This window comes from Microcaecilia unicolor, chromosome 2 (assembly GCF_901765095.1).
Source record: "Microcaecilia unicolor chromosome 2, aMicUni1.1, whole genome shotgun sequence".
Taxonomy (NCBI): Eukaryota; Metazoa; Chordata; class Amphibia; order Gymnophiona; family Siphonopidae; genus Microcaecilia; species Microcaecilia unicolor.
In genome coordinates this window covers 261,689,145-261,713,729 of record NC_044032.1, presented here as the reverse complement: position 1 = coordinate 261,713,729, position 24,585 = coordinate 261,689,145, and the positions used below count along the sequence as shown (strand labels likewise).

The 24,585-nt window shown below is 46.1% G+C and overlaps 1 protein-coding gene across 5 annotated transcripts in view; it reads right to left on the bottom strand.

The window, feature by feature from the left end:
- The window catches only part of ATP2B3 (ATPase plasma membrane Ca2+ transporting 3), a 241,941-nt gene that overhangs the window by 123,990 nt on the left and 93,366 nt on the right, over positions 1–24,585 (bottom strand). For 2 of the 5 annotated variants that reach the window (XM_030194059.1, XM_030194061.1), the window contains exons 5-8: positions 22,152–22,290; positions 16,498–16,541; positions 7,529–7,693; positions 2,482–2,696 (exon numbers count right to left, since the gene is read on the bottom strand). In XM_030194059.1, coding sequence (XP_030049919.1) covers positions 2,482–2,696; positions 7,529–7,693; positions 16,498–16,541; positions 22,152–22,290 — 563 coding nt within the window. The remainder of the gene's footprint in view (positions 1–2,481; positions 2,697–7,528; positions 7,694–16,497; positions 16,542–22,151; positions 22,291–24,585) is intronic. The other 3 variants (XM_030194058.1, XM_030194060.1, XM_030194063.1) reach the window with 2 other exon arrangements.

Here is a 24,585-nt window from a genome sequence, read left to right as displayed (position 1 = left end):
TGAATGTTCCATTGAGGCCTCAAGCTCCTGCCACTTCAGGGAGGTAACTTCATGGTGGTGAAGCCTCTGTCTGTCTGTCAAGCCCTCGCGTACAACGTTGTTACGTCGTGGGCGGAGCCATTGCATCAAAAGCGTGATGTCGCAACCAGAGCCAGAGGAACAACAGGAAGGCAGGCGGAGCCATTTCGCGTTACGTCGGGGGCGGACCCATTTCGCGAAAACCATGACGTCGTGACCACAGCCAGAGGAACAACAGGAAGGCAGGCGGAGCCATTTCGCTGAACGTGTGATGTCGCGGACGCAACCCCCTGCCTCACAATGACCTCCCAGTGCGCTGGCGATACACAAATGGTGCCCACCACGACCTTCGAAAACGTGAAGAAACAAAACCTGCTCATCCTGTTTCCCCAGGTATGTTAGGTGCATCGCCGGGACACGAGGGGGGAGCAGCGGTATTCACGACCTGCATCGGGGTAGAAAGGGGGTGCAGTCGGTGCGGACACTCAAAACCTTTCCCTCAAATCCCCTTGCTAGTGCCCGTTTCATTTCGCCCAGAAACGGGCCTCTTTTACTAGTAAAGCAATAATTCTCTCTTCCCTCTCCCCGCCAACCCCTCCATCCATCCGTGTCCAGCAATTCTCTATCTCCTGCACTCCTCTCCATCCATTTCCAGCATTTCTTCTCTCTTCCCTGCCCTCCCATCCATGTGCATTTCCTTCCTCTCTTCCCTCCCCTCCATCCATGTCCAGCATGTCTCCGCTCTCCCCTGCCTTCCCATGTCCAGCGATTCTCCTCTGTCCCCTGTCCTCTCCTGCCATCCATGTCCAGCAATTCTCCTCTCTCCCCTTCCCTCCCCTCTCATCCATGTCCAGCAAATCTCTCTTCCATGACCTCCCTCCATGTCCAGTCTCCTCCTTCCCCTGCCCTCCCCTCCCATTCGTCCAGAGATTCTTCTCTGCCCCCTGTCCTCCCCTCCCATCTATGTCCAGCGATTCTCCTCTCTCCCCTCCTTGTCCAGCAATTCTCTCATCCCTGCCCTCCCTTCCCATCGATGTCCAGCAATTCTCTCTTCCCTGCCCTCCCATCGATGTCCAGCAATTCTCTCTTCCCTGCCCTCCCCTCCCATGATGCCCAGCAATTCTCTCTCCCCTGCCCTCCCATCGATGTCTTCCTTCTCCACTGCCTACCAGCCTGTTTATTTTACGAGTAGACAAGTCAATCATGATCTTTGTCTGCCACAACCAAAATCTGTGCTCCAGTTTTAATACATAAAAATGGCCTGTGATATGATATTGAAAGAGCAAACTTTCTCTTGGGGGGGGGGGGGGGGAGCTCAAGGCAGGGTTTCCCTTATGCAAGAATTACTACTCTAGCCCTTCTGTGACAATCCCCACCCCCAAGGGATTGAGCAGGTCTTGAAGCCTGCTGTCGATCCACCCCTCCTTGAGCAAAAAAGAAAGAGAAAGCCCTGCCTGCATGCATTACCTTTTTGATCTTTACTACAAACAAACAGGGAATGGAGCGTTGAAGGCAGGGCGGTAGCCAGGCTGCAAGGCTCTTTGTTTCCCATTGCCCGTGCAGTGGGGATGGTGGATGCAGTGAGCGCGGAGCTCGAGATGAAGAAGCTGCAAGAACTGGTGCGCAAGCTGGAAAAGCAGAATGAGCAGCTGCGGAGCCGTGCTGCCGCCCACTGCCAGCCCCTGCTCTGCTATCAATCACACACCTGCTCCAATCGCAGCAGCAACAACCGGCGATGGCCTGTGTCCTGGACGGCCGCTTCCCGGGCGCTTTTTGCCTCCCCAGCCCAGCACCCATGCTTTTGTGCCCGGCGGCGGCCATCGGTGGCTTGTATCAGCCCGAGCCCATCCTTTACCGGCAGCCGGAGGACCCGACCATGCTGCTGCTGGATGAGGTACAGCCCCTGGCGACGATGCATGGCTTGTGTTCGGGTCCCTGAAATTAAAATCAACAGTCAAGGCGACCTGAGAAGCTGGCAGCGTCGGAGCTTCCCTCTGTGAGTCCCGCCTATGCGGAAACAGGAAGTTGAAACAACGTAGGCGGGACTCACAGAGGGAAGCTCCGACGCTGCCAGCCTCTCCTGCATCGTTCGCGCTACGCTGCTGCCGAGTCCGACGTTGTAGTAAGAGGAAGGGTGCAGGACTCGCCAGGGGGAAAAGGTGCCGGTACGCCGTACCGGTGCGTACCGGCACAAAAAAAGCACGGCACATACATGCACGTTCTACCCATATTCCACAGAAACTCCACCCCTATCACCAAAGGAAGGGCTATCATATAAAAGTCCATGCTTTCACATGAGCCAGTATTTTAGGACAGGTCATTTATGACCACATACATATGATAATGACTTTGTAAAATTATCCCCTATAAGTCAGAGATGCTATAGAAAGATGTCCCTCCGTCAGCAAAGGGATCTTATAGAAAGACATGTCAATGTGGGAACATTACAGGGAGGTCTCTCACCTTCACAGAGTAAGCCAAGGAGATGGTGACGGCTAGCGGCAGTCCTTCTGGCACAGCCACCACCAGAACAGTGACGCCAATGATGAAAAACTTCATGAAGTACTGTACGTGGAAGGGGGTGCACTCTGCTTTCCACACCCGGCCCTCAATCACAAAGGTCTGGATGACAAAGCGGAGCACCAGGATGATCACTGTGATGGCTGACATCACCAGACCTGGATGGAGAGGGAGATTAGAGGCAGAAAGAAAAAGGCCATTAAGTATAAACAGAGAGCGGCAGCAAGAATCACAACAAGAATGACTTGGTTTTATCTAAGCAAGATGCTAAAACACTTCACAATATTTTGTAGCACTTCTGAAGGTGAAATGCAGCAGACTCTTGACAGCACATTTCCTAAAACCTGAACTGCAAGCCAGCTTTCAAAGCAAAGAATGAATGAATGATACCATTATACCAATTACCACAGAGATAAAAGTGACTTACCCAAAGGGCTAGTGAGAGTGACTCACCCAGAATCACACAAAAGAATCAGTGCCAGAGCTGGGGATTAGAGCTGAGGTGGGGGAGGGGGAGGAAGGAGGGGCAAAGTGACTTGATTCACCAAAACTTAGGACTTTGAAAAGTTTTCAGCAGAAATATATTCACAGAATTTGTCAAATTAAACTATTCAACTCCTAAGATAAGAAACAGCCTAGAGCAGTGCTTCTCCACCTCCTCCTGAAGGCACACCTAGGATTGCCACGATGAATAAGTCCACAGTAGAGGCCAGCCAACACAAATAGTGACCAGAAAAAGGGTCCAATCTGGAGAAACTGGGAGAAGCATGCCAGGCACCATGAAGAACAAAGGACACTAGAATGGCAACTGTATATCACAGAGGCCATGGCAAGGTGCAAACCATCTATATTTATAGTTTTTATTTTAATACAGCCAGGGCCGGTCTTAGGCAGAGGCGACCAAGGCGGCCGCATAGGGCCCCGCGCCTAAGGGGGCCCCGCTCAGCGTGCCTCAACTCTGCCTCGTGCCTCCGCTCTGACCCGGACCGCATCGAGTCACTCAACCTCTCTCCAGCCATAGGCAGATAAAGCATTCCTGGCATACCTTGTACACTGTAGCACTGTGCTGGATCTTTTCTTAATACTTTTCCTTATTTTCTCCTTTGTTATGAGAATTGGAACTACTAATTGTAGTGGACTTAAACTGAATAATTTCTGGGGAGGGGAGGTTTCATGATGATAGCATTGTGCTTAATATTTCAATCAGTTTTTTTGTACAAGTTTAGCTTCATTTGTCTTTATTTGAAATTTCATAAATAAAAAAAATTTCTAAAAATGGAATAATCTTATCAATGGGGTGGAGCTAGGGTGGGGCAGAGCTAGGGTGGGGGCGGGGCTAGGATGGGGCCCCACCAAATTGGTCTGCACAGGGCCCCGCACTTGCTAAGACCGGCCCTGAATACAGCTATTTTGCTTTCTTGAGCTGGGAGCAGATCTGGAATTGCAAGACAGCTATAAAACTGTATTTTTTTCTGGTAACTACTGTTCTAAGGCAGTAGAAATTTGTGGTTTGACATTTGGCCTATGCTAATTTGTGATAAGTTGCAGGTCAGCAACTAAGAGCCAGAGACTCCTATGACTAAGGACACCTGCAGTACCCTGATAAACAATCAAAAGGAGAAGTGGGTGTGGGTAAAATTGTAACTCCAGCAAGAGGGTGATTTTAACCATTAGCTAATGAAAACTTATGTTTATGTGCATGACAGGCCCTAGCTGCTGTACATGAAATGAGGGAATAAATTATAGAAGTTGGAAGATGGTAGAAAGTGCTGGAACAGGATTCACCATAAAAGGAGATAGAATATTCTGGAAAGATGCATATTCATTAGGTAGGAAGGTTAATTATAATTAAGATAATGAAGAAAGGAAGAAAAAGTATTTAAGAGGAAACAGAACTGAGGATGGCGAGCCTCAGTGTGTCCACTAGCAGGTGGACATATTGACAGCTCCCAGGGAAAACTCTGTTCATCATTTGCTTCATATTTGGATTTTATTTGTTGATATTTCAATAATTACTGATTGGCTTCTTTGACTATTTGAATAAACATTTATTATATTTAATACTTGTTTAGTAGCTAGAGTTTTTTTTTGCCTGGGGTCATGCCTGGGAGGGGGGGGGGGGGGGGATTTCTCGAGGGTCCCCCCCCCCCCCCCCCCCCCCCAGGAGACCTCCAGAAGGTTACTCTTGTCTCAGAGGCAAAGACAGCAGTACACAACACAAATTCTTTTTTGGACAAACCTGATAAATGTGAATGTTCAAAGGAGGCAAAAAGGTCTCAGAATGTGCTAGTTAGCTGAATACTAAACATTTAAATACAAGCAGTTTGAGTTTTGCACTTCCTCAATTAGAAGCTGAATTTCAAATACCTATTATGTTCTGAGACCCTTTCATCTTCATCGGACATTGCACCCCTGATGCAGGCATTTATTAAAACGTAGCCACTCAGATTTGTCCAGTACATAATTTGTGTTATCATACGAGCGTCCTCTGTTCTTCTTGGCACCTGCTGCGCCTCTCCCGGTTTCGCTAGACTGGACCTTTTTCTGATTACCAGAATGAATATGCATGAGGTCCATTTATCTATAATCAATCTCCAATAAGTGCACATTTATTTCAGCCATACTAATCCTGAAAACCTGATCGGTTAGGTGTGCCTCCAGGCATAGGAGTCAACTTTTCAAAATGATTAGGGGTGCTGAACACAACCCAATATTCTCCCTCCAGCTGCCACCACAAAAAAAAGAATTCTTCAATTGCATTCAAAAATAACATGAGGCTCCATTTCCCGAACTTTAGCTTGCACACCATTCTTGAGACATTACTATACCATCAAAGCACTGTCCCCTGCATGTTTTAAAAACCAAACCACACCTTGTTAAGACATCTTTACACTATACACAAACTTGAGCACAAGCACACTCACAATCTTATCATATCATAATAGCACTAACTCCCAGGACACGAAGAGCTACAACCTCATGTGAGAAAAGGCAGCACTGTAGCTGGGCCTTAAAACACCAATACACTACCTAATGAAAAAAAACAACAACAAGATCTCTACGCAGATACTACATGCTAGGAGACTACCGCTCCGTGGTCACACATGAAAAACACATGACAAAACAAATATATCACAAGGGACCAGAGATCAGTATGAACTTAGGCAAAAAAACTGAACTGAAAACCTGAAGAAGTCAGACTTCGCATACAACAATACTAGATAAATTGAAACTAAAATGCAAAATATCAGAAATGTGCATCTCCAAAAGCTGATATATCCCAATTAAATTCAGAATATAATACTTTGTTCTACCTTTGTTGTCTGAGCATTTTATTTTTCTGTTCCCTTTGGTACCACTGTCCCTTTTCTGCGTCTGTTTCTTTTCTTGTCTTTGCTGTGGTCAGTCCATTTGACATTTCTTCTCGCTCCATGTCCACCATCCTCCTCCTGCATCCTTATCTGTCCTGTCTAACACTTCTCCTCTGTGTCCCTGTCCTTTACCTTCCTCCATTTTCAGCATCTGCCCTCTCAGTGTCCCGATCCAGCCCTTATATTCAGAACTTTCCCTTTGTGTGTGTCTTGCGCTGTCCTACATTTCCCCCTCCGTGTCCCTGTCCTTGTCCCTATCCTTCCCCTCCCCCTGTGATCAGCATTACTCCTCTGTGTCCCTGCCCCACCCCAGTCCAGCATTATCCCTATGTTCCTATCCCTTCTCCCTCCATGCCCAGCATCTCTTCTGTCTCCCTGTCCCTCCCCTCTCTCTTTCCTTCTTCTCCCTGGGGCCAGAATCTTTCCTTGTAGCTTCCCACCCACACCCCATTCACAGTTCAGTATGGCTCCCTCCTGGGTCTCCAGTGTCTCTCTCCCTCGCTTCCATCCAGCAGCTACTTTCCCCATTTCTTCTCCCCCCCAGTCTGTCTCTCTCTTCCTCCCCACCTCGTTAGGCCAGCATCTATCCCTCTCCCTCTTCCCTATCCGTCCAGCACCTCTTCCTGAGTGTGTATCTGTCCCTCCCTTCCCTTTCCTCTTTCCAGATCCTCCCTCTGGCCCTCGCAGGTCAATAGTTTCTCCCCTTTGTCATCCCCCCCCCCCCCCCCCGCTCACTGGTGCCACTAACTACCTTGATCGCTGCTGCCGGTAGAGGTACCGCAGCGATTGAAAGGTGCTGCCTCAGGGCCTCGATCTTCCCTGTGATGCATCCTGCTCATGTAGACAGGAAGTTGCATCACAGGAGGCAGAACGCGTCATAGGGAAGACCAAGATCCCGAGGCAGCTCCTTTTAATCACCGCAGTACCTCTACCGGCAGCGATCAAGGTAGTTAGCAGCACTAGTGAGCCACAGGGAGCGGGACATCTGCCAGTAGCGGGACAGTGTATAAACTGACTATCAGGAGTCCTCTGGTAGCGCATTGAACTTGCCGCCGTGTAACCAATGTCAGGCCTCAAAATATTGGGGGTGCTTGAGCACCCACAGTACCTACAGAGTAGGCGCCTATGCCTCCAGGAGAGGGTAAAGAAGCACTGCTATAGGCTGTATTTCTTATCTTAGGACTATTTTCTTTCTGGAAGGAGTACGTAGAGCTGACAGTGGTCCAAAATCCAACCTCTAGGTATTTTAGTGTCTAGGTGTAGGCGAGCACATTTACATCCTTGCCTTGATCTCTGCTCCTGTCTCTCTCTGTCTCCTCCACTCTAGCCCCCAGTGCTTTTCTCTCTCGCTCCTTTTCTTCTCAACCCAGATGATATTAGGAGAGCTGCACTCTTCCTGGAGTTTCACTTACTGTCAGCCCACCTTTGCATTCAAGTCATTTTTCCATGCCCAAGGGGCATTGTGCCCCGGGTAGCTGCCCCTCATGCTTACCCTTAGTTATGACCCTCTCCAAGGTCATATCTGAGTTTGCTGTGAAGTTGGAGAGAGGGTAAGTGGGAGTGCTCACTTTATTTTAGGTGGGGAGGTGGAACACTGATCCCTCCCCCCTCACATTTACCTGCTTTTCCAATCTGCACTGCCAGCTTGGTCAGTTTCCCCTGCAGGACTGATTTCTCCTTCTTAGGGACGCTGGCTCTCTTCTTCTCCCGCTCCTCCACCTCTCCTCCCTCCGCACTCTTTAGTGGTTGCATCTCCATGGCTACTGCCCCATCCTGCTTTTTAGCTGCTCAGAAAGGGAAAAAAGAATGAAAAAGAAAATCCCCTTGTAATCCAAATCCAAGAACAGAACATTTCAAGAAACCCCCTCCCCAACCTCCATTGAAAGGGAGGCATTCAACTCCAAAAGATAGAAAGGAGGATGAAGGATCAGAGCCAAAACAATCATTACTTAACAAATTCACATACACTTAACACAAGAAGAGTTAACTTTCCTTATTGTGCTTCTAAAAATACCCCCTCTAATTTGTTATGACCATTTGCATAAACGATTTCTTTAATGTACTAAAAGACCATGGAAAAAAGGGACTTTTATGATCTCAGAAATTCATCTACAACAGTTTCTTTCACTGAGGATATTGTCAAGTACTTGTGCCATGGATTAGCTACTGTTGGAAACAGGATACTGGGCTTGATGGACCTTTGGCTGTCCCAGTAAGGTAAGTCTTATGTTCTTATGAGTTTTCTCTTGGTCAAATGAAAGGTGGTCAGCCTGTGAGGAATCCAGTTTTCTCTGGGGCTGGGCAGTCTTTATTGGCTAAATTTCCAAAACACTGTAAGGAAATCAGACATCTATTGGCAAAAGTTAGACATGTCGCTAATTTTCAGACACCCACAACTGTGTAGATGAATGGCTTATTTTCCAGGAAGACTTTTCCTCATTTTGTCTCAGTGGAAAAAACACTTTATTGACTACGTCCTAGGTACCTTACTCATCTACCTTTAAAAGGCCATGCATTTCTCAGCTCTGAAGAATGTTTGCATCATTGGACAGTATAGGGTTTAAAGGACACGCTGGAATTCTGTAGTAACTCAGTCGGAGAAACTAAACAAATTCTCTGTAACCTTGGAGGATGTAATGGGTCAGTTCAGCAAGCTGAAGAGTAGTAAATCACCGGGACCTGATGGTATTCATCCCAGAGTATTAATAGAACTAAAAAATGAACTTGCGGAGCTACTGTTAGAAATATGCAATCTGTCCCTAAAATCGAGTGTAGTACCGGAAGACTGGAGGGTAGCCAATGTTACTCCGATTTTTAAGAAGGGTTCCAGAGGAGATCCGGGAAATTATAGACCGGTGAGTCTGACGTCGGTGCCGGGCAAGATGGTGGAGGCTATTATTAAGAATAAAATTGCAGAGCATATACAAAAACATGGACTGATGAGACAAAGTCAGCACGGATTTAGTGAAGGGAAGTCTTGCCTCACCAATCTAATGCATTTTTTTGAGGGGGTAAGCAAACATGTGGACAATGGGGAGCCGGTTGATATTGTATATCTGGATTTTCAGAAGGCGTTTGACAAAGTGCCGCACGAAAGACTCCTGAAGAAATTGCAGAGTCATGGAATCGGAGGTAGGGTATTATTATGGATTAAGAACTGGTTGAAAGATAGGAAGCAGAGAGTAGGATTGTGTGGCCAGTATTCTCAGTGGAGGAGGGTAGTTAGTGGGGTCCCGCAGGGGTCTGTGCTGGGTCCGTTGCTTTTTAATGTATTTATAAATGACCTAGAGATGGGAATAACTAGTGAGGTAATTAAATTCGCCGATGACACAAAATTATTCAGGGTCGTCAAGTCGCAGGAGGAATGTGAACGATTACAGGAGGACCTTGCGAGACTGGGAGAATGGGCGTGCAAGTGGCAGATGAAGTTCAATGTTGACAAGTGCAAAGTGATGCATGTGGGTAAGAGGAACCCGAATTATAGCTACGTCTTGCAAGGTTCCGCGTTAGGAGTTACGGATCAAGAAAGGGATCTGGGTGTCGTCGTCGATGATACGCTGAAACCTTCTGCTCAGTGTGCTGCTGCGGCTAGGAAAGCGAATAGAATGTTGGGTGTTATTAGGAAGGGTATGGAGTCCAGGTGTGCGGATGTTATAATGCCGTTGTATCGCTCCATGGTGCGACCGCACCTGGAGTATTGTGTTCAGTACTGGTCTCCGTATCTCAAAAAAGATATAGTAGAATTGGAAAAGGTACAGCGAAGGGCGACGAAAATGATAGTGGGGATGGGACGACTTTCCTATGAAGAGAGGCTGAGAAGGCTAGGGCTTTTCAGCTTGGAGAAGAGACGGCTGAGGGGAGATATGATAGAAGTGTATAAAATAATGAGTGGAATGGATCGGGTGGATGTGAAGCGACTGTTCACGCTATCCAAAAATACTAGGACTAGAGGGCATGAGTTGAAGCTACAGTGAGGTAAATTTAAAACGAATCGGAGAAACTTTTTCTTCACCCAACGTGTAATTAGACTCTGGAATTCGTTGCCGGAGAACGTGGTACGGGCGGTTAGCTTGACGGAGTTTAAAAAGGGGTTAGATAGATTCCTAAAGGACAAGTCCATAGACCGCTATTAAATGGACTTGGAAAAATTCCGCATTTTTAGGTATAACTTGTCTGGAATGTTTTTACGTTTGGGGAGCGTGCCAGGTGCCCTTGACCTGGATTGGCCACTGTCGGTGACAGGATGCTGGGCTAGATGGACCTTTGGTCTTTCCCAGTATGGCACTACTTATGTACTTATGTACTTATGTACATTAACTGCCATATAACCTCTGCTATGACCATTCAGTATTATCTAGAATGTGGTGACTGCCCTCCCCGTGGCTCTATTCCACTTGTCATTCAAGATGGGCAACAGATTCCCAAGGACTAGAAGACAGAGGTTTGGTCTCACTACACAAAAGAGGAGACAGGGAGGAGACAGGTACCTTCACACCTGTTATTCTAACAAAAGTACTGAGAAAACTCCTGGAAATAAGAATAAGTAAGGAGTCGATATTTAAAAGGATAAGTCCCACAAAGACAGATATTCAGCAGCTCTAACCAGAGAGTACTGCTGAATATCTTTATAATCACCTTGGCACTCTCTGGGCAGTACCAAGGTGGTCTGTGGGCAGAGCCAGGCCAGAGACCAGAGTTCACCAGGTAGCGGTGAGTTTCAGCGCTTCTACCCAGATAACTATCTGGATAACTTAGGACAGCAAAAGACTATCCTAAATCTATCAGGATAAGGTATCTGGAGAGCCACTCTCCGGATAGTGCTAGCACTTCAGCCCCTCACCGCACTATCTGGATATTCAGCGGCAGCCATTATCTGAATATTACCATTGAATACCCAGGTTTTTTTCCATGCAGCAGCCAGCATATTGGGGGTGTGGGTGGGGGGTGGGGATAAAGTACAGAAAGACACCAGACAATACAATTTCACAAAGGGAAGATCCTTCCAAGGGCCTTAATGCGTGCTAAATGCTAAGAAGCTCATTTTATACCTATGGGCTTCTTAGCATTTACTGTACATTATTTCCCTTAATAAACATTAAGGCCCTAATGCCCGTGCAAAGGTCCTAATGCTGCTTGAATTCCTCCCTTAGCTCTTTCATTAAATAACAAATGGACAGTGGATCAGGGAAGTGCAGTATACACTTCCTTGTCTTCTTTAAGGCTTTTGATACCACTCTGCATGAGAGACTGGTAATCAAGCTACAAGGTACAGGGGAGTAAGATAGAGCTGCACATTGAACAAGGATCTAATTGAGTAATGGAAGGCAGAAAGTGGCTGCAAACAAAATCTAGTTAAGTCAAAGTAACCAGTGGGATTCTCCAGAGCTCTAAAACAGAGCAGATTCTTTTCAATAACTTTATTAGTAACATTGCTGAAAAATATGACATATACCACAATCTGTAACAGACTGGACATGCCAGATGGTGTGGAAAAAATGAAACAGAAGTTGAAAAAAAATAGAAAACCGGGAGAAGAGCTAAATGGTCTGTTCCCTCAATGGAGAAAGGTGGAGTGCCCGGGATCTTACTGGGATTGGTGCTTTTTAAGATGACACCTTTTTTATTAGACTAAATTAATACCTTTCTTGATTAGCTTTCAAAGGCAATACCTTCCTAGTGGTTAGTGCAGTGGACTTTGATCCTGGGGAACTGGGTTCAATTCCCACTGCAGCTCCTTGTGACTCTGGGCAAGTCACTTAACCCTCCATTGCCCCTGGTACAAAATAAGTACCTGAATATATGTAAACCGCTTTGTATGTAGCTGCAAAAACATCAGAAAGGCAGTATATCAAGTCCCATTTCCCTTCCCCTATTTGAGATTCTACATGGAATGTTGCTACTATTGGAGATTTTAGATGGAATGTTGCTACTATTGGAGATTCGGTTGCTACTATTTGAGATTCTACATGGAATGTTGCTATTCCACTAGCAACATTCCATGTAGAAGCCTACCCTTGCAGATCAGCAACGCGGCTGCGCAGGCTTCTGTTTCTGTGAGTCTGACATCCTGCACGACGTCAGACTCACAGAAACAGAAGCCTGCGCGGCCGCATTGCTGATCTGAAAGGGCAGGCTTCTACATGGAATGTTGCTAGTGGAGGAGTAGCCTAGTGGTTAGTGCAGCAGACTCTGATTCTGGGGAACTGGGTTCAATTTCCACTGCAGCTCCTTGTGACTCAGGTCAAGTCACTTAACCCTCCATTGCCCCTGGTACAAAATAAGTACCTGAATATATGTAAACCGCTTTGAACGTAGTTGCAAAAACATCAGAAAGGCAGTATATCAAGTCCCATTTCACTTATATTCTTTTTTGGTTTGTTTTCTTTCTATTTATAAAATGATCTAGAAATTATTATAGAATAAGGGGGATCCACACCTAAGTTAGACACAAGGATTTACACCAGAGTTTACTTGGTGCAAATCCTCGTGTCTAAAGTTAGGCACTAATCCTGGCGCTAAGCACTATTCTATACATGGCGCCTAACTTTCAGCAGACAGGATACTGGTTTGATGAATCTTTGGTCTGACCCAATATGGCATTGTTATATTCTTAACTGGAAGAACAGTGAAGGGTTTAGGAGATGAGTTTCAATGTGAAAAAGGGTACAATCATGCACTTCGGATACAAAAAAAAATAATCCATGAATCATATATTACTCAGAGGAAGAAGAACTAGGAACTGTCAAACAAGAAAGAGATCTGGGACAAATCACCTCATTTGACTGTAAGTACCCAATTAAAGCATTAAAGTAATGGGGAAAGCCAACAGTTAGCTTGGTTGCATACGTAAAGATGTTATTATTTTGCAGCCGCTGGCGCACCTATCTTTGGCCCAGGGCATCAGGGTATGGGAGGAATGGCCCTGCCACTGCGTTCTTGATTGGGGTGTCTTCTGGGCACTTTACAGATAGAGCCTGGCAGGGCCTCTTAGGTGCCAGCGCCTTTCTGAGCTCGGAGCTAGGCGCGTTCAGGTGATGGCACCTGTGCAGCATCCTCTATAGGGCACTGATGCCCTGCCTCCCTGCTTAGTTAGCTGTTGGCCTCAGTCTCTGCTCCAGGCCTGTTCACCCTGAATCCTGCTCAGCCGAAGCCCCCTTGGGATAGGCTGCTCCGCGCCTGTGGCACTTCGCATCCTGCACAGCCGAAGCCCCCTTTGGGGTAGGTTGATCTGAGCTTCTTTGGCGCCTTGACTCCTGCTCAACTGAAGCCCCTTGGGATAGGCTGCTCCCTACCTCTTAGCACCTTGAATCCTGTAGAGTCGAAGCCCCCTTGGGATAGGCTGCTCCGCGCCTGTGGAACTTCACATCCTGCACAGCCGAAGCCCCCTTGGGATAGGTTGCTCTGAGCTTCTTTGGTGCCTTAACTCCTGCTCAGCTGAAGCCCTTGGGATAGGTTGCTCTGAGCTTCTTTGGCGCCTTGACTCCGCTCAGCTGAAGCCCCTTGGGATAGGCTGCTCCCTACCTCTTAGCACCTTGAATCCTGTACAGCCGAAGCCCCCTTGGGATAGGCTGCTCTGTGCCTGTGGCACTTCGCATCCTGCACAGCCGAAGCCCTCTTGGGATAGGTTGCTCTGAGCTTCTTTGGCGCCTTAACTCCTGCTCAGCTGAAGCCCCTTGGGATAGGTTGCTCTGAGCTTCTTTGGCGCCTTGACTCCTGCTCAGCTGAAGCCCCTTGGGATAGGCTGCCCCAGGTTTTCCTTCTCCTGGTCCCTTGTTTTCTCTTCTACTCTTGTCCTGAGAGACTCATCCGCACCTGGTCGGCTGTATACGGCTGTTGCAGCTAGCCATCCACCTAAGAGCTCACTCCCCTATGTATTACATATTAGCAGAAAAAACACATAATACTGCCCTGTATGGGTGATTTGTAAGGCCCCATCCTGAGTAATGTGTTCGTCTCTGGAGGTTGCACTTTCATAAGAACATTGGCCCAATATTCAAAGGCAATTTTCTAGATAATGGCAGTCGTAATCCATGTAATTACCCTAGCTGGCACTATCCATTGATTTTCATTGATTCAAGGTCTATTTTGTTGGTTTTTGGAACTAGGGCCCTGATTAAGAGGGACAGCCAAGGGTATATGTATTGTGCTGCTAGAAATGAAATTCTTGAACCAGTGAAGATGAACCAAAACAAAAGCATTTGCCAGGAATGTTTTCATTAAGAACAAAAGTTAGAGGTTCAAAGACGATCAGATACCATCATAGTTCTGATTGTAAACAACGCTGCCGATTTTTAAAGTCGGTTTAGCATGGCCGTATGAAAACGTGGGATATCTTTGACCGGTTTAAAGCAGGGGCATAGCTACGTGGGGCCAAGGGGGCCTGGGCCCCCGTAGATTTGGCCCTGGACCCCCCTGCTGATGACCCTCTCGCCCCCCCTCCCGCCACCAACCCGCCGTCAACCCGCTGTAGCCATCTGCTACCTTTGCTGGTGGGGGACCCCAACCCCCGCCAGCCGAGGTCCTTTTCTTCCTTCGTTCTGTTTCCGAGTCTGACGTCCTGCACTTACAACAGAACGAAGCCTTTCGATCTGCAGGGCTTCATTCTGTTTCTGCAAAGGTAGGCGAAGGTGGGGGAGGGTTGGCGGCGGGAGGGGTTTCGAGAGGGTCATCGGCGGGGGGGGGGGTCAAAGTCGTTGGTGGTGGTGGCGCCGGGGGGGGGGGGTCGGCGGCACCGGGGGTGGGCTAAAATGTGCCCCCTCACCTCGGGCTCTGGACTCCCCTCCCGCCGAAGTCTGGCTATGCCCCTGGTTTAAAGATAACTGGTTAAGTCTGAGTACTGACATAGCTGGTTATCTTTAAACTGGCCCAAAATAAACCGGATATTCAATGCCGGTCACCGAAAACGACCCAGCATTGATTATCCGGGCTCAGTGCCAACCATGGGAGTTAGCCAGCCTAACTCCCGTAGTCTGAATATCAGCCCCCCCCCCCCCCAGATAGATTCTGAACTATGCCCTAACCAGTTTGAAATATTTTAGACTTTCTTTATGTGAATATCAGCAAAAATGGAAAATGGTTTTGCTGAAAATTATTTATTTATTTATTTGTTACATTTGTACCCCACATTTTCCCACCTATTTGCAGGCTCAATGTTGCTTACATAGTGTTGGAGTGGCATTTGCATACTCCGGTGTGAACAAATACAAAAAAGATTGTGTTCGTGTGGCATAGCCACATTAAGGAATCGTTCATTGGGAGGGTTGTGTTATGTCCATTATGTGTTTTAGTTTGTTGTGTTGCAGGGATCCGTTGTCTAAGTTAGCACACAAATTGGTGGTCACACAATGTAAAATAGAGTTTTGTGCATGAGCTGATTGTACACAAGGCCTTGGGTAGACACCAGCGCACAGCGCATTTAAATCCCATGGTGATGAAGATTGTGAAAAACTACAAGAGGACCTTACAAGACTGGGAGACTGGGCGTCTAAATGGCAGATGATGTTTAATGTGAACAAGTGCAAAGTGATGCATGTGGGAACCCAAACTATAACTGTGTCATGCAAGGTTCAGCGTTGGGAGTCACGGACTGAGAAAGGGATCTAGGTGTCATCGTTGATGATACGTTGAAAACTTCTGCTCAATGTGCTGCTGTGGCTAGGAAAGCAAATAGAATGTTGGGTATCATTAGGAAAGGGATTGAAAACAAAAATAAGGATATTATTCTGCCATTGTATTGCTCCATGGTGCGACCGCACCTTGAGTATTGTATTAAATTCTGGTCGCCACACCTCAAAAAAGACATAGTGGAATTGGAAAGGGTGCAGAGAAGAGCGACAAAGATGATACAGGGGATGGGATGACTTCCCTATCAGGATTAGGATTCTCTGTTTCAATAAATAATATTAGAGAACTAATTTTAGTAGTTGAGATCCATCACCAAACAGCTGCAAGGCATTGTGTTCAAGGATCCTGCCCCATCCTCCAGTTTGATGTCCATAACAGCAAGAGGAATGGATTCCATGGATCTGACTTGGTGCTTGTCCCAAGTTGTGGAGTTCTAAGAACACAAGACATTCTCTGTCATCAGTGTAATAACGCACATCTTGTTGTGGCAGGGGTTTAGCACATTGTCAGAGGGATCAGCGCTCCTAGCACCATCCTGCCCCAGTAGCTCAGATTTGAATTGACCCCCTAAATCAGTGATTCCCAAGTCCAGTCCTGGAGTACCCCCTTGCCAGTCAGGATTTCAGGATATCCACAATGAATATGCATGAACTTGATTTGCATATACTGCCTCCATTATATGCAAATCTCTTTCATGCATAGTCATTGAGGATATCCTGAAAATCTGACTGGCAAGGGTTATTCCAGGATCAGACTTGGGAAACACTGCCCTAACTGAACCACAGATAGCATTTCCTCTAGCACATTTTGCTCTTTGCAGGTCTCCTCTCCCATGGCTCATCAGACCTTACACTGATTAGCTTTTGGACTCTTCCAGGGATAAAACCACAGGCAATCTGATTGTAGATGCTGGAGTGAGTGGGGGGTGAGAAGACAAGATTTTCGCTAAACATTGAACATTTACCTTTGTTCTGATTACTCTCCACTGCCCCATCCAGCTGCTTTCCTACAACAAAAAGAGGGATGACAAACACAACACGTGAAAACACACAGAACATGATGTGTAGACAGAACACATGTATGTGAGTATGCACATCATAGGAAATCATGGGTGGATGAGGCACAGAGAAGACCCAAGCAGCGGCAGTGCTAAAAAGAAATGAGGTAGGGTGGAGGAGAGGACAGGAGTAATCACCGCAGCCACAGACTCATGGAAAGGGGAAGGACAGAGTTCAGACTTTTTATTTACCATCCAAACTCAGAGCTTTACACCTTGGCCACAGCACTTACCTGCTTTTAGGAGGCTGCAGTGGAAGGAACAAGAATTGGGAAGACAGAGAGGGGAGAGAGACAGGGAGGAATGACAAGATTCCCACCCCCACCTTCAAAACCTTGGTTCAGTTTTGTGTAAATAACTTGCCTAACATTTTGTTAAGAATGTGTTCAGTGCAGTTATTAGTTGAGGTTCCTCTTGTGCAGCCTTGCCACTGATAACATCTTAAGATACCATAGAAATAATCCAAAGAGGTTGTAGTACATGATTTCCAGGTTCCACAGGTGCCATCTTTTTATTATTATGCTGACACTGGCTGATGAGAGCTATCCTGAGGCCTACAGAGAATGCCATTTTCTTCAAGATTTGTACTGATATGGTGTAATAGTGTTCCTGTGGATGTCTTGCCTCAACATTTCAAGCACTATTGGGGCGCTATCACCTTTCTTCATTTTGCTGCATTTTGGGACATGGGGGCTGGCAGTTAGGTTGGTATGGCTCAGGACTAGTCCAGTGTGACTGAAAAGGTAACGCAAAAGGACCTGCCAAGAGTACAGAACTGTGGTGAGAAACTTCTTGCATTGTATTTACTGACATGGAGAAAACATGAAGGGCAATTCTTTAAATTGGTATCTAAAGACCAATTCTGTGCATAAGTTATAGAATAATAACACTTATGCGTTTGGTTGATGCCACTAATTGGCAGTTCTTTTCGTAAGTGCTGGGTGCTATTCTATAACATAAGTGCCAAAATCACTCAGAACATAAGTGTGAGGGGACACAAACAAGGGCGAAGTACAGGTGGGTCAGGGGTGGGTCTCTCAGATTCTATATTCAGGGCATAATTAGGCACCAACAGTTACAACTGCCATTGACTTGGCGTAACTAATGACATCTAACTTTAGCAGTACCACTGCCAACTTACACTAGTATTCTAGAATGGAATCTTGCCGTCACGATAAGAACTGACGCTAAGCACATGGCATTGGGGCACCTAAATCTTGGTGCAAAGTTATGGAATTGCCACCATGGTGAAGAAACTCCCAGGAGCAGTGCTATCCTCTACTAACTATCAAGGGATGGCCCCCAGAATAATAGTTTCTTCTTCAGTGGGACATCATGGCAACTCTGTAAATTTTATTAGGATATCTTGATCTTCGAGTTGACACAGCAGCTCAGTTTACGGTGACAATTCCTAGTTCTCTTCCCTCAGGCCTTCCTGCAGAACACCTGGAAATTTCTTCTAGGCATGCACAGCGCTGCGTAACCCTGGCAGCGCTATAGAAATGCTAAGTAGTAGTAGTAGTAGTAGTAGTAGTAGCATGCAAACCTTAAATCTTCTGCTATAGCTCTCTGGGATGATGAAAACATTTTCTGCAGGCTGAGAACTTTTATTGGAAATATCCAAAGGAACTGCTTCCATGAGCATTCAAGACAAACACATATCTCTTCTGTAGATTCTCATCCTCTTCACAGCTCAGATGTAACATTTGACAAAGGGCCTATGAGGTTTTAAGTGGTGTGGAGGAGTAGCCTAGTGGTTAGAGCACCGGTCTTGCAATCCAGAGGGAGGTGGCTGGTTCAAATCCCACTGCTGCACCTTGTGATCTTGGGCAAGTCACTTAACCCTCCATTGCCTCAGGTACAAACATAGATTGTGAGCCCTCCTGGGACAGAGAAATATCCAGTCTACCTGAATGTAACTCACCTTGAGCTACTACTGAAAAAGGTGCAAGAAAATCTAAATAAATAAGTGCTCCTGCACAACAGTATCTTTGGACATTTCGTAGGCAGGTACAATATCAAATCCAGTAGGGATGTGCATTTTGTCAGAGTACATTCAGTTTATTTGGGCGCCTGAAACAATGTGTGTGCAAGATCAATGCGCATAAACCTACACATCTACATGCATACAATTGACTTACGCATGTGAAAAGTTCTAAAGCCCGTATATATTTAAAAATAAAAAATAAAACAAATGTATGAAATGAACTGAAAAAAAAAGACACCTGAAAATCATGGACAAATTCAGGAAAATCCAAACATGAAGTTTTTTTTGGCTCTGCACATCCTTAAATTCAAGCCCATTACATCCACAAGGTTCTGTGGTCTGGGATCTGTGAGAGGGGGATTGTGTGTGTATTCTGTCCTCAGAAATCGTGGCTTCCACCAGAGCATCATTAAAGAGTCGAAAGAGCCAGGTAGGGTGGGAAGGAAGGCGAACAGCATATCTGAGGTGCATACCATTGGCGTAGTCATAGATTAGGAAGGTGTTAGCAGTGGTGACCAGATGAGCACTGATGGCAGCTTTGGCTGGGAATGACAGTTTTGGATAAAGAGGAAGGAGAAGTAGGACCAGGGGCGTAGCTACGGGTGGGCCTGGGTGGGCCCAGGCCCACCCAATTCCAGCCCAGGCCCGCCCAGCGCCAGCTCCCATTGCCGGCCATTGCTGCTTTTCCTGATGAGCAGCAGGGCCGGCGCGCGGCGCTACAAAAAGAAGAAGCGCTCAGCTGACTGAGCTGAGCGCCAACGCATCGCTAAGGACAAGAAAAAATGTTTTTAAAAAAATGCGGCACCGCAGGCAGCCTCGAAGCATTGGCTGCTGGCTCTGTGCAGGCTCCTCCCATCTCTTACATCACTGCCCCTGTAGCGAAGCAGGGGCAGTGACGTAAGAGACGGAAGGAGCCTGCAGAGCCAGCAGCCAATACTTCGAGGCTGCCTGCAGTGCCGCGTTTTTTTTAAACATTTTTTTCTCGTCGGGTTAGCGACGCGTTGGCGCTCAGCTCAGTCAGCTGAGCGCTTCTTCTTTTTGTAGCGCCGCGCGCCGGCCCTGCTGCTCATCAGGAAAAGCAGCAGTGGCCGGCAATGGGAGCTGGGGCTGGTGGGCCTGAATGGGAGAGGGAAAATGGATGGTAGGATGGGGAGAAAGAGGAAAAATGGAAGGATGGGGAGAGAAAGAGGGAAAACAGATGGGAGGATGGCAGAGAAAGAGGGAAAATGGAAGGATGGGGAAAGAAAGAGGGAAAACAGATGGCAGGATGGCAGAGAAAGAGGGAAAATGGAAGGATGGGGAGAGAAAGAGGGAAAATGGAAGGATGGGGAGAGAAAGGGAAAATGGAAGGATGGGGAGAGAAAGCGGGAAAACAGATGGGAGGATGGCAGAGAAAGAGGGAAAATGGAAGGATGGGGAGAGAAAGAGGGAAAACAGATGGGAGGATGGCAGAGAAAGAGGGAAAATGGAAGGATGTGGAGAGAAAGAGGGAAAACAGATGGGAGGATGGCAGAGAAAGAGGGGAGATGGATGAAAGGATGCAGAGAAAAAGGGGAGAGTGGAAGGATGTGGAGAGAGAAGGGACACTGAACAGAAAAGGGTAGAGAGATAGACACTGGTTAGAAGGAGGGAGAGAGACATTAGATGGAAGGATCAGGAGAGAGGGTAGATGGGTGGAAGGATGGGGAGAGAAAGAGGGAAGACGCTGGATGGAAGGGTAGGGAGAAAGGTGACACTGGATGGAAGGATGCAGAAAGAAAGAGGGGAGACTATTGGAAGGATGGGGAGAGAGAGGGGAGACACTGGAAGGATGGGGAGAGAAAGAGGAGAGCTGCTGCATGGAAAGGGGGAGTAGTGAAAGATTGGAGAATAAGAGGAAGGGGCATGGGGAGAACAAGGGTGAGAAAAAGATGAAAAGCCATAAGTAGATGAAGGAAATTAAAGAATGGATAGTAAGAATGAATTAAATCTGGACACAGAGAGAGGCAGAAAAATATTGAAGAAAGCAAAGAAAAAGGAGAGAAAAATGACAAATGGCCAGGAAACCCTGGCAGAAGAGTCAAGCGAAAACGAAGGAAAGCAGAATCTAGAGACTGGGAGCAACACAATGAGAAAAAGTAAATGGCCATACAACAAAGGTAAAGAAAATAATTTTATTTTTAATTTAGGATAAAGTAATATGGTGTTAATAAAGTTTCAGAGACCAATACTTCCTTCCTTAGGTCAGAAGAGGATACCGTAACAGCATTATACTGACCTGAGGCAGGAGGTTTTGGCCTCTGAAAGCTCACTGAAAAGGATTAGTAAATTGTCTGAAATCGGATGCACTGAAAAGCAGCACTTTACCCTGTGTGACAAATGCATCTGAGTGTGACTACATTTTGCTGGGGGGGGGGGGGGGGGGTAGAGAGAAAATTTTGTGCCCACCCACTTTGGGTTCAGGCCCACCCAAAATTGGCAGTCTGGCTACGCCACTGAGTAGGACACAGTTGCAAAAAAAAAAATGGAGATTGACAAAGATAAAAGGAAAGAGGAACGGAGTCAAAGCAGGATGAGAAGGAGGGCAGAGGGAATGAGAAAGAGGGTGAGAGAAACAGAAAGACAAACAAAAAAGCTGAGTAAATAAAAACCATAGAATGGATCTTACATATCATTTGGAGCTTTGTTGGGGCATAGATGATGTGGAACAGAGAAAGGGTTGTGAGAGAGGGAGGCAACATTGTTCCAGGGTTCCTAGGAACAAGTCCAGGGCTCAGAAATTTAAGGGAGATGAGTGTCCAGCACCAACTTCACCGAGCTCCACAGCTCTTGCACCTCTCTGACTTCTTATTACTAGAATTCTGCTCATAGAGACCAAATGTACGGGTTCACTCAGAGCTACTCAGAGCTCATAATGCAATATTTTGCACATCTCATAGGTATCACGGGATTTTTGAGTGTTGAGCTGTGTAGACACCAAATATTTCACCTAGGGCTGGAGTTACACCTGGGGCAAAATTTGTGCAGTTTAAAAACTGCAACATAATAAAAATTTGTGGCTTTTCTTGTATGGGTCACATGGTTCAATTGCTTTTGTCTGCCTTAAGTCCTGTATTGATGGGCTGGGTGAGGGGATATGATAGAAGATGAGGCAACAGGGACAACAACAGCAGCTGAAAACAGTTTGTGCCGTCTCCTTTGCTCTTCTTTGAATTAGCAAATGGGATGTCTGGGAAAAGGCTGGAGGGGATGGACAGTGTCTTTTGGTTAGTCAAAATACTGTAGCCCCCATCCTACACAATTCAGAGAAGCAAGACTCCATTAGAACATAGGCAAATATCCACATCCACTTCCCCAAGCTGGCTTCAACTTTTGAGGGGGGGGGGGGGGGGGGGGGGGCGGGGCAGAGGTGAAATAAAGCATGAGATGAAAAAAATTGGCATGGGCTTAATAGTTCCAGCAGGTCAGCAGATTTATGAGGCTGGTGATTTTTTTCAGGACCGAGGTCTAGGTGATGGTGTAGAATTCCAGATGCTCAGGGGAACATGAGATCAGAAACAGTGATGGTAAGGAGTGAGGGGAGTAAGAGAATTGTTTTTGGTGTTTACCTTTCTTGTCCTTCTTCTCCTCCTCCTCTCCACCGGACCCCAGTAGTGTGAAGATGATTCCTGTCTGCGAGTTCACACCGACAGCTGTCACCACCATCCTACCGGAACCTTCCATGACATGAGTGCCTGCATAGCAGAACAAGAGTAAAAGAGAAAGAGTAAGTTCCTCCCCAAACCACTGATTATAGTTTTACCTTACAGATATCAATTAACTGGCCTGTAAAAAATACCCCTTGGAGAGTGTCCATATTTTACTGCAGGACTCAACAAATCTTGGGTGTCAGCTGTACTTTCCTGCCCTGAATATTTTTGCTTGCCAAAGTCACCACACCTGGAACAACTGTTCTCTTCCAGTCAGTGAGTCTGAGCAATGCAGTGCCTAAACTTTCATGCCTGTCTCAGAGTGTTATGAGACTTGAGACCGTGACATCAGCACAGAAGTTCAGAGAGCTATGCGACTCCAATTCATCGCGAGACAGATCGGGATGAGGGTGAGAGAGAAATTGGGGATTGGATGGGAGGACCAAGAGAAAGAGCGAGAGAGAGGAAGAGAAGGAAACTACCAGGGAAAGGCCAAGTTTGTGGGATGGAAGCAAGAGGGAAGCTGGGTGAAGACAAGGTAGGGAAACTGGAAGAGAGAGACTGGTGGAGATTGGAGCCATGGGAAGAAGTGAATCAGTAGCACGTTAAGGGCCTGATTTACTAAGACATATTTCCTATAAACAATGAACAGGAAAATATCTGTAGTAAATCAAGCACTAAAGGAATGGCAGCAAGCCTCTTCAGCTTTGGTAAGGACAATGGGGAGGCTGAGAGAGCTCACATACCCTGGCTAATGGCTCTTGGAGCAAAAGAAAATGTATCAATATCTACTGTACCTGAATATACACTGCTTTGATAGCTTTCAGGCTTGCAGGCGGTATATAAGGAAATTAAACACAAAAAAATGACTTTAAAAAGTTTTTAAATCAATCACTCTCAACCTTAAACTACTGGAGTCTGGGAAAATCAAATGTGATATAATTAAATCCATATATTCATCTAGCAGCTGAAAGGTAAGGATACAGACACAGCCTGCACTCAGCCTAGTGGTCAGTGCAGTGGCCTGAACTTGGGGAACTGGGTTTAATTCTCACGGCAGCTCCTTCTGAATCTGAACAGGCCCTGTGTACTAAGGTATACCAGCATTTTTAGTGCACGCTAATGCTAGAGACACCCATAGGAATATATGGGCGTCTCTAGCATTTAGCGCGAGATAAAAATGCTAGCGCACCTTAGTAAACAGGGCCCTTAATGTTTATGTCTTTATATAGGTGACGTCAAAGCAGTTCACACATTTAAAGAAAAAATTAAATGACACAGCCAACTATCGACCAGTATAGTAAAACTAATGGAAAGTATGGTAACCAAACAACTTACCAATTACATAAACAAATTCACAATACTACACGAATCACAGTCAGGATTTTGATCCAACCATAGCACTGAAACAGTGCTAACCACTCTCGTAACCAAATTTAAACAACTAATTGCAACTGGAAATAATGTGCTACTCCTACAATTCGACATGTCCAGCGCATTCGACATGGTCAGCCACCAAATACTCACAAACATCTTAGACTACTTCAGGATTGGAGGAAACGTACTAAGATGGTTTAAAGGCTTCTTAACAGCAAGAACTTATCAAGTGATTTCTAACTCAAAAACGTCAACATCATGGAAACCTGAATGCGGAGTACCACAGGATCACCGCTCTCACCAACCCTTTTTAACTTAATGATGACACCTTTAGCCAAATCGCTATCCAACCAAGGACTCAACCCATACATCTATGCAGACGATGTCACGCTATACATCCCGTTCAAACAAGACATAACCGAAATCACAAACGAAATCACACAAAGCCTCCAAACAATTAACTCATGGGTGGACGCATTCCAGCTAAAGCTAAACGCAGAAAAAACACAATGTCTCATCCTGTCCTCACAATATAACACAAACAAACCCAATACCATAAACACCCCAGATTACACCCTTCCGGTCTCAGACAGCCTGAAAATTCTGGAAGTCACAATTGACCGAAATCTCACACTCAAAGATCATGCAAAAAATACAGCAAAGAAAATGTTCTACTCAAAGGAAGTATTCCGCAGCCTAGTACAATCAATGGTGCTAAGTCATCTAGACTACTGCAACGCCATTTATGCCGGATGCAAGGAACAAATCATTAAGAAGCTTCAAACCGCTCAAAACAAAGAACTCCATACATGAAAGGAAAGAGGACAAGCATTACACAGATGCAAAACACATACCACTCTAAAAAATTATATATATATATATATATAATTTTTTTTTTTGTAGGAGTAAAATTAAAGACAAAGACTGATTTCCTCTCATAGTCAGCGCTAGTCCTGTTAGTCT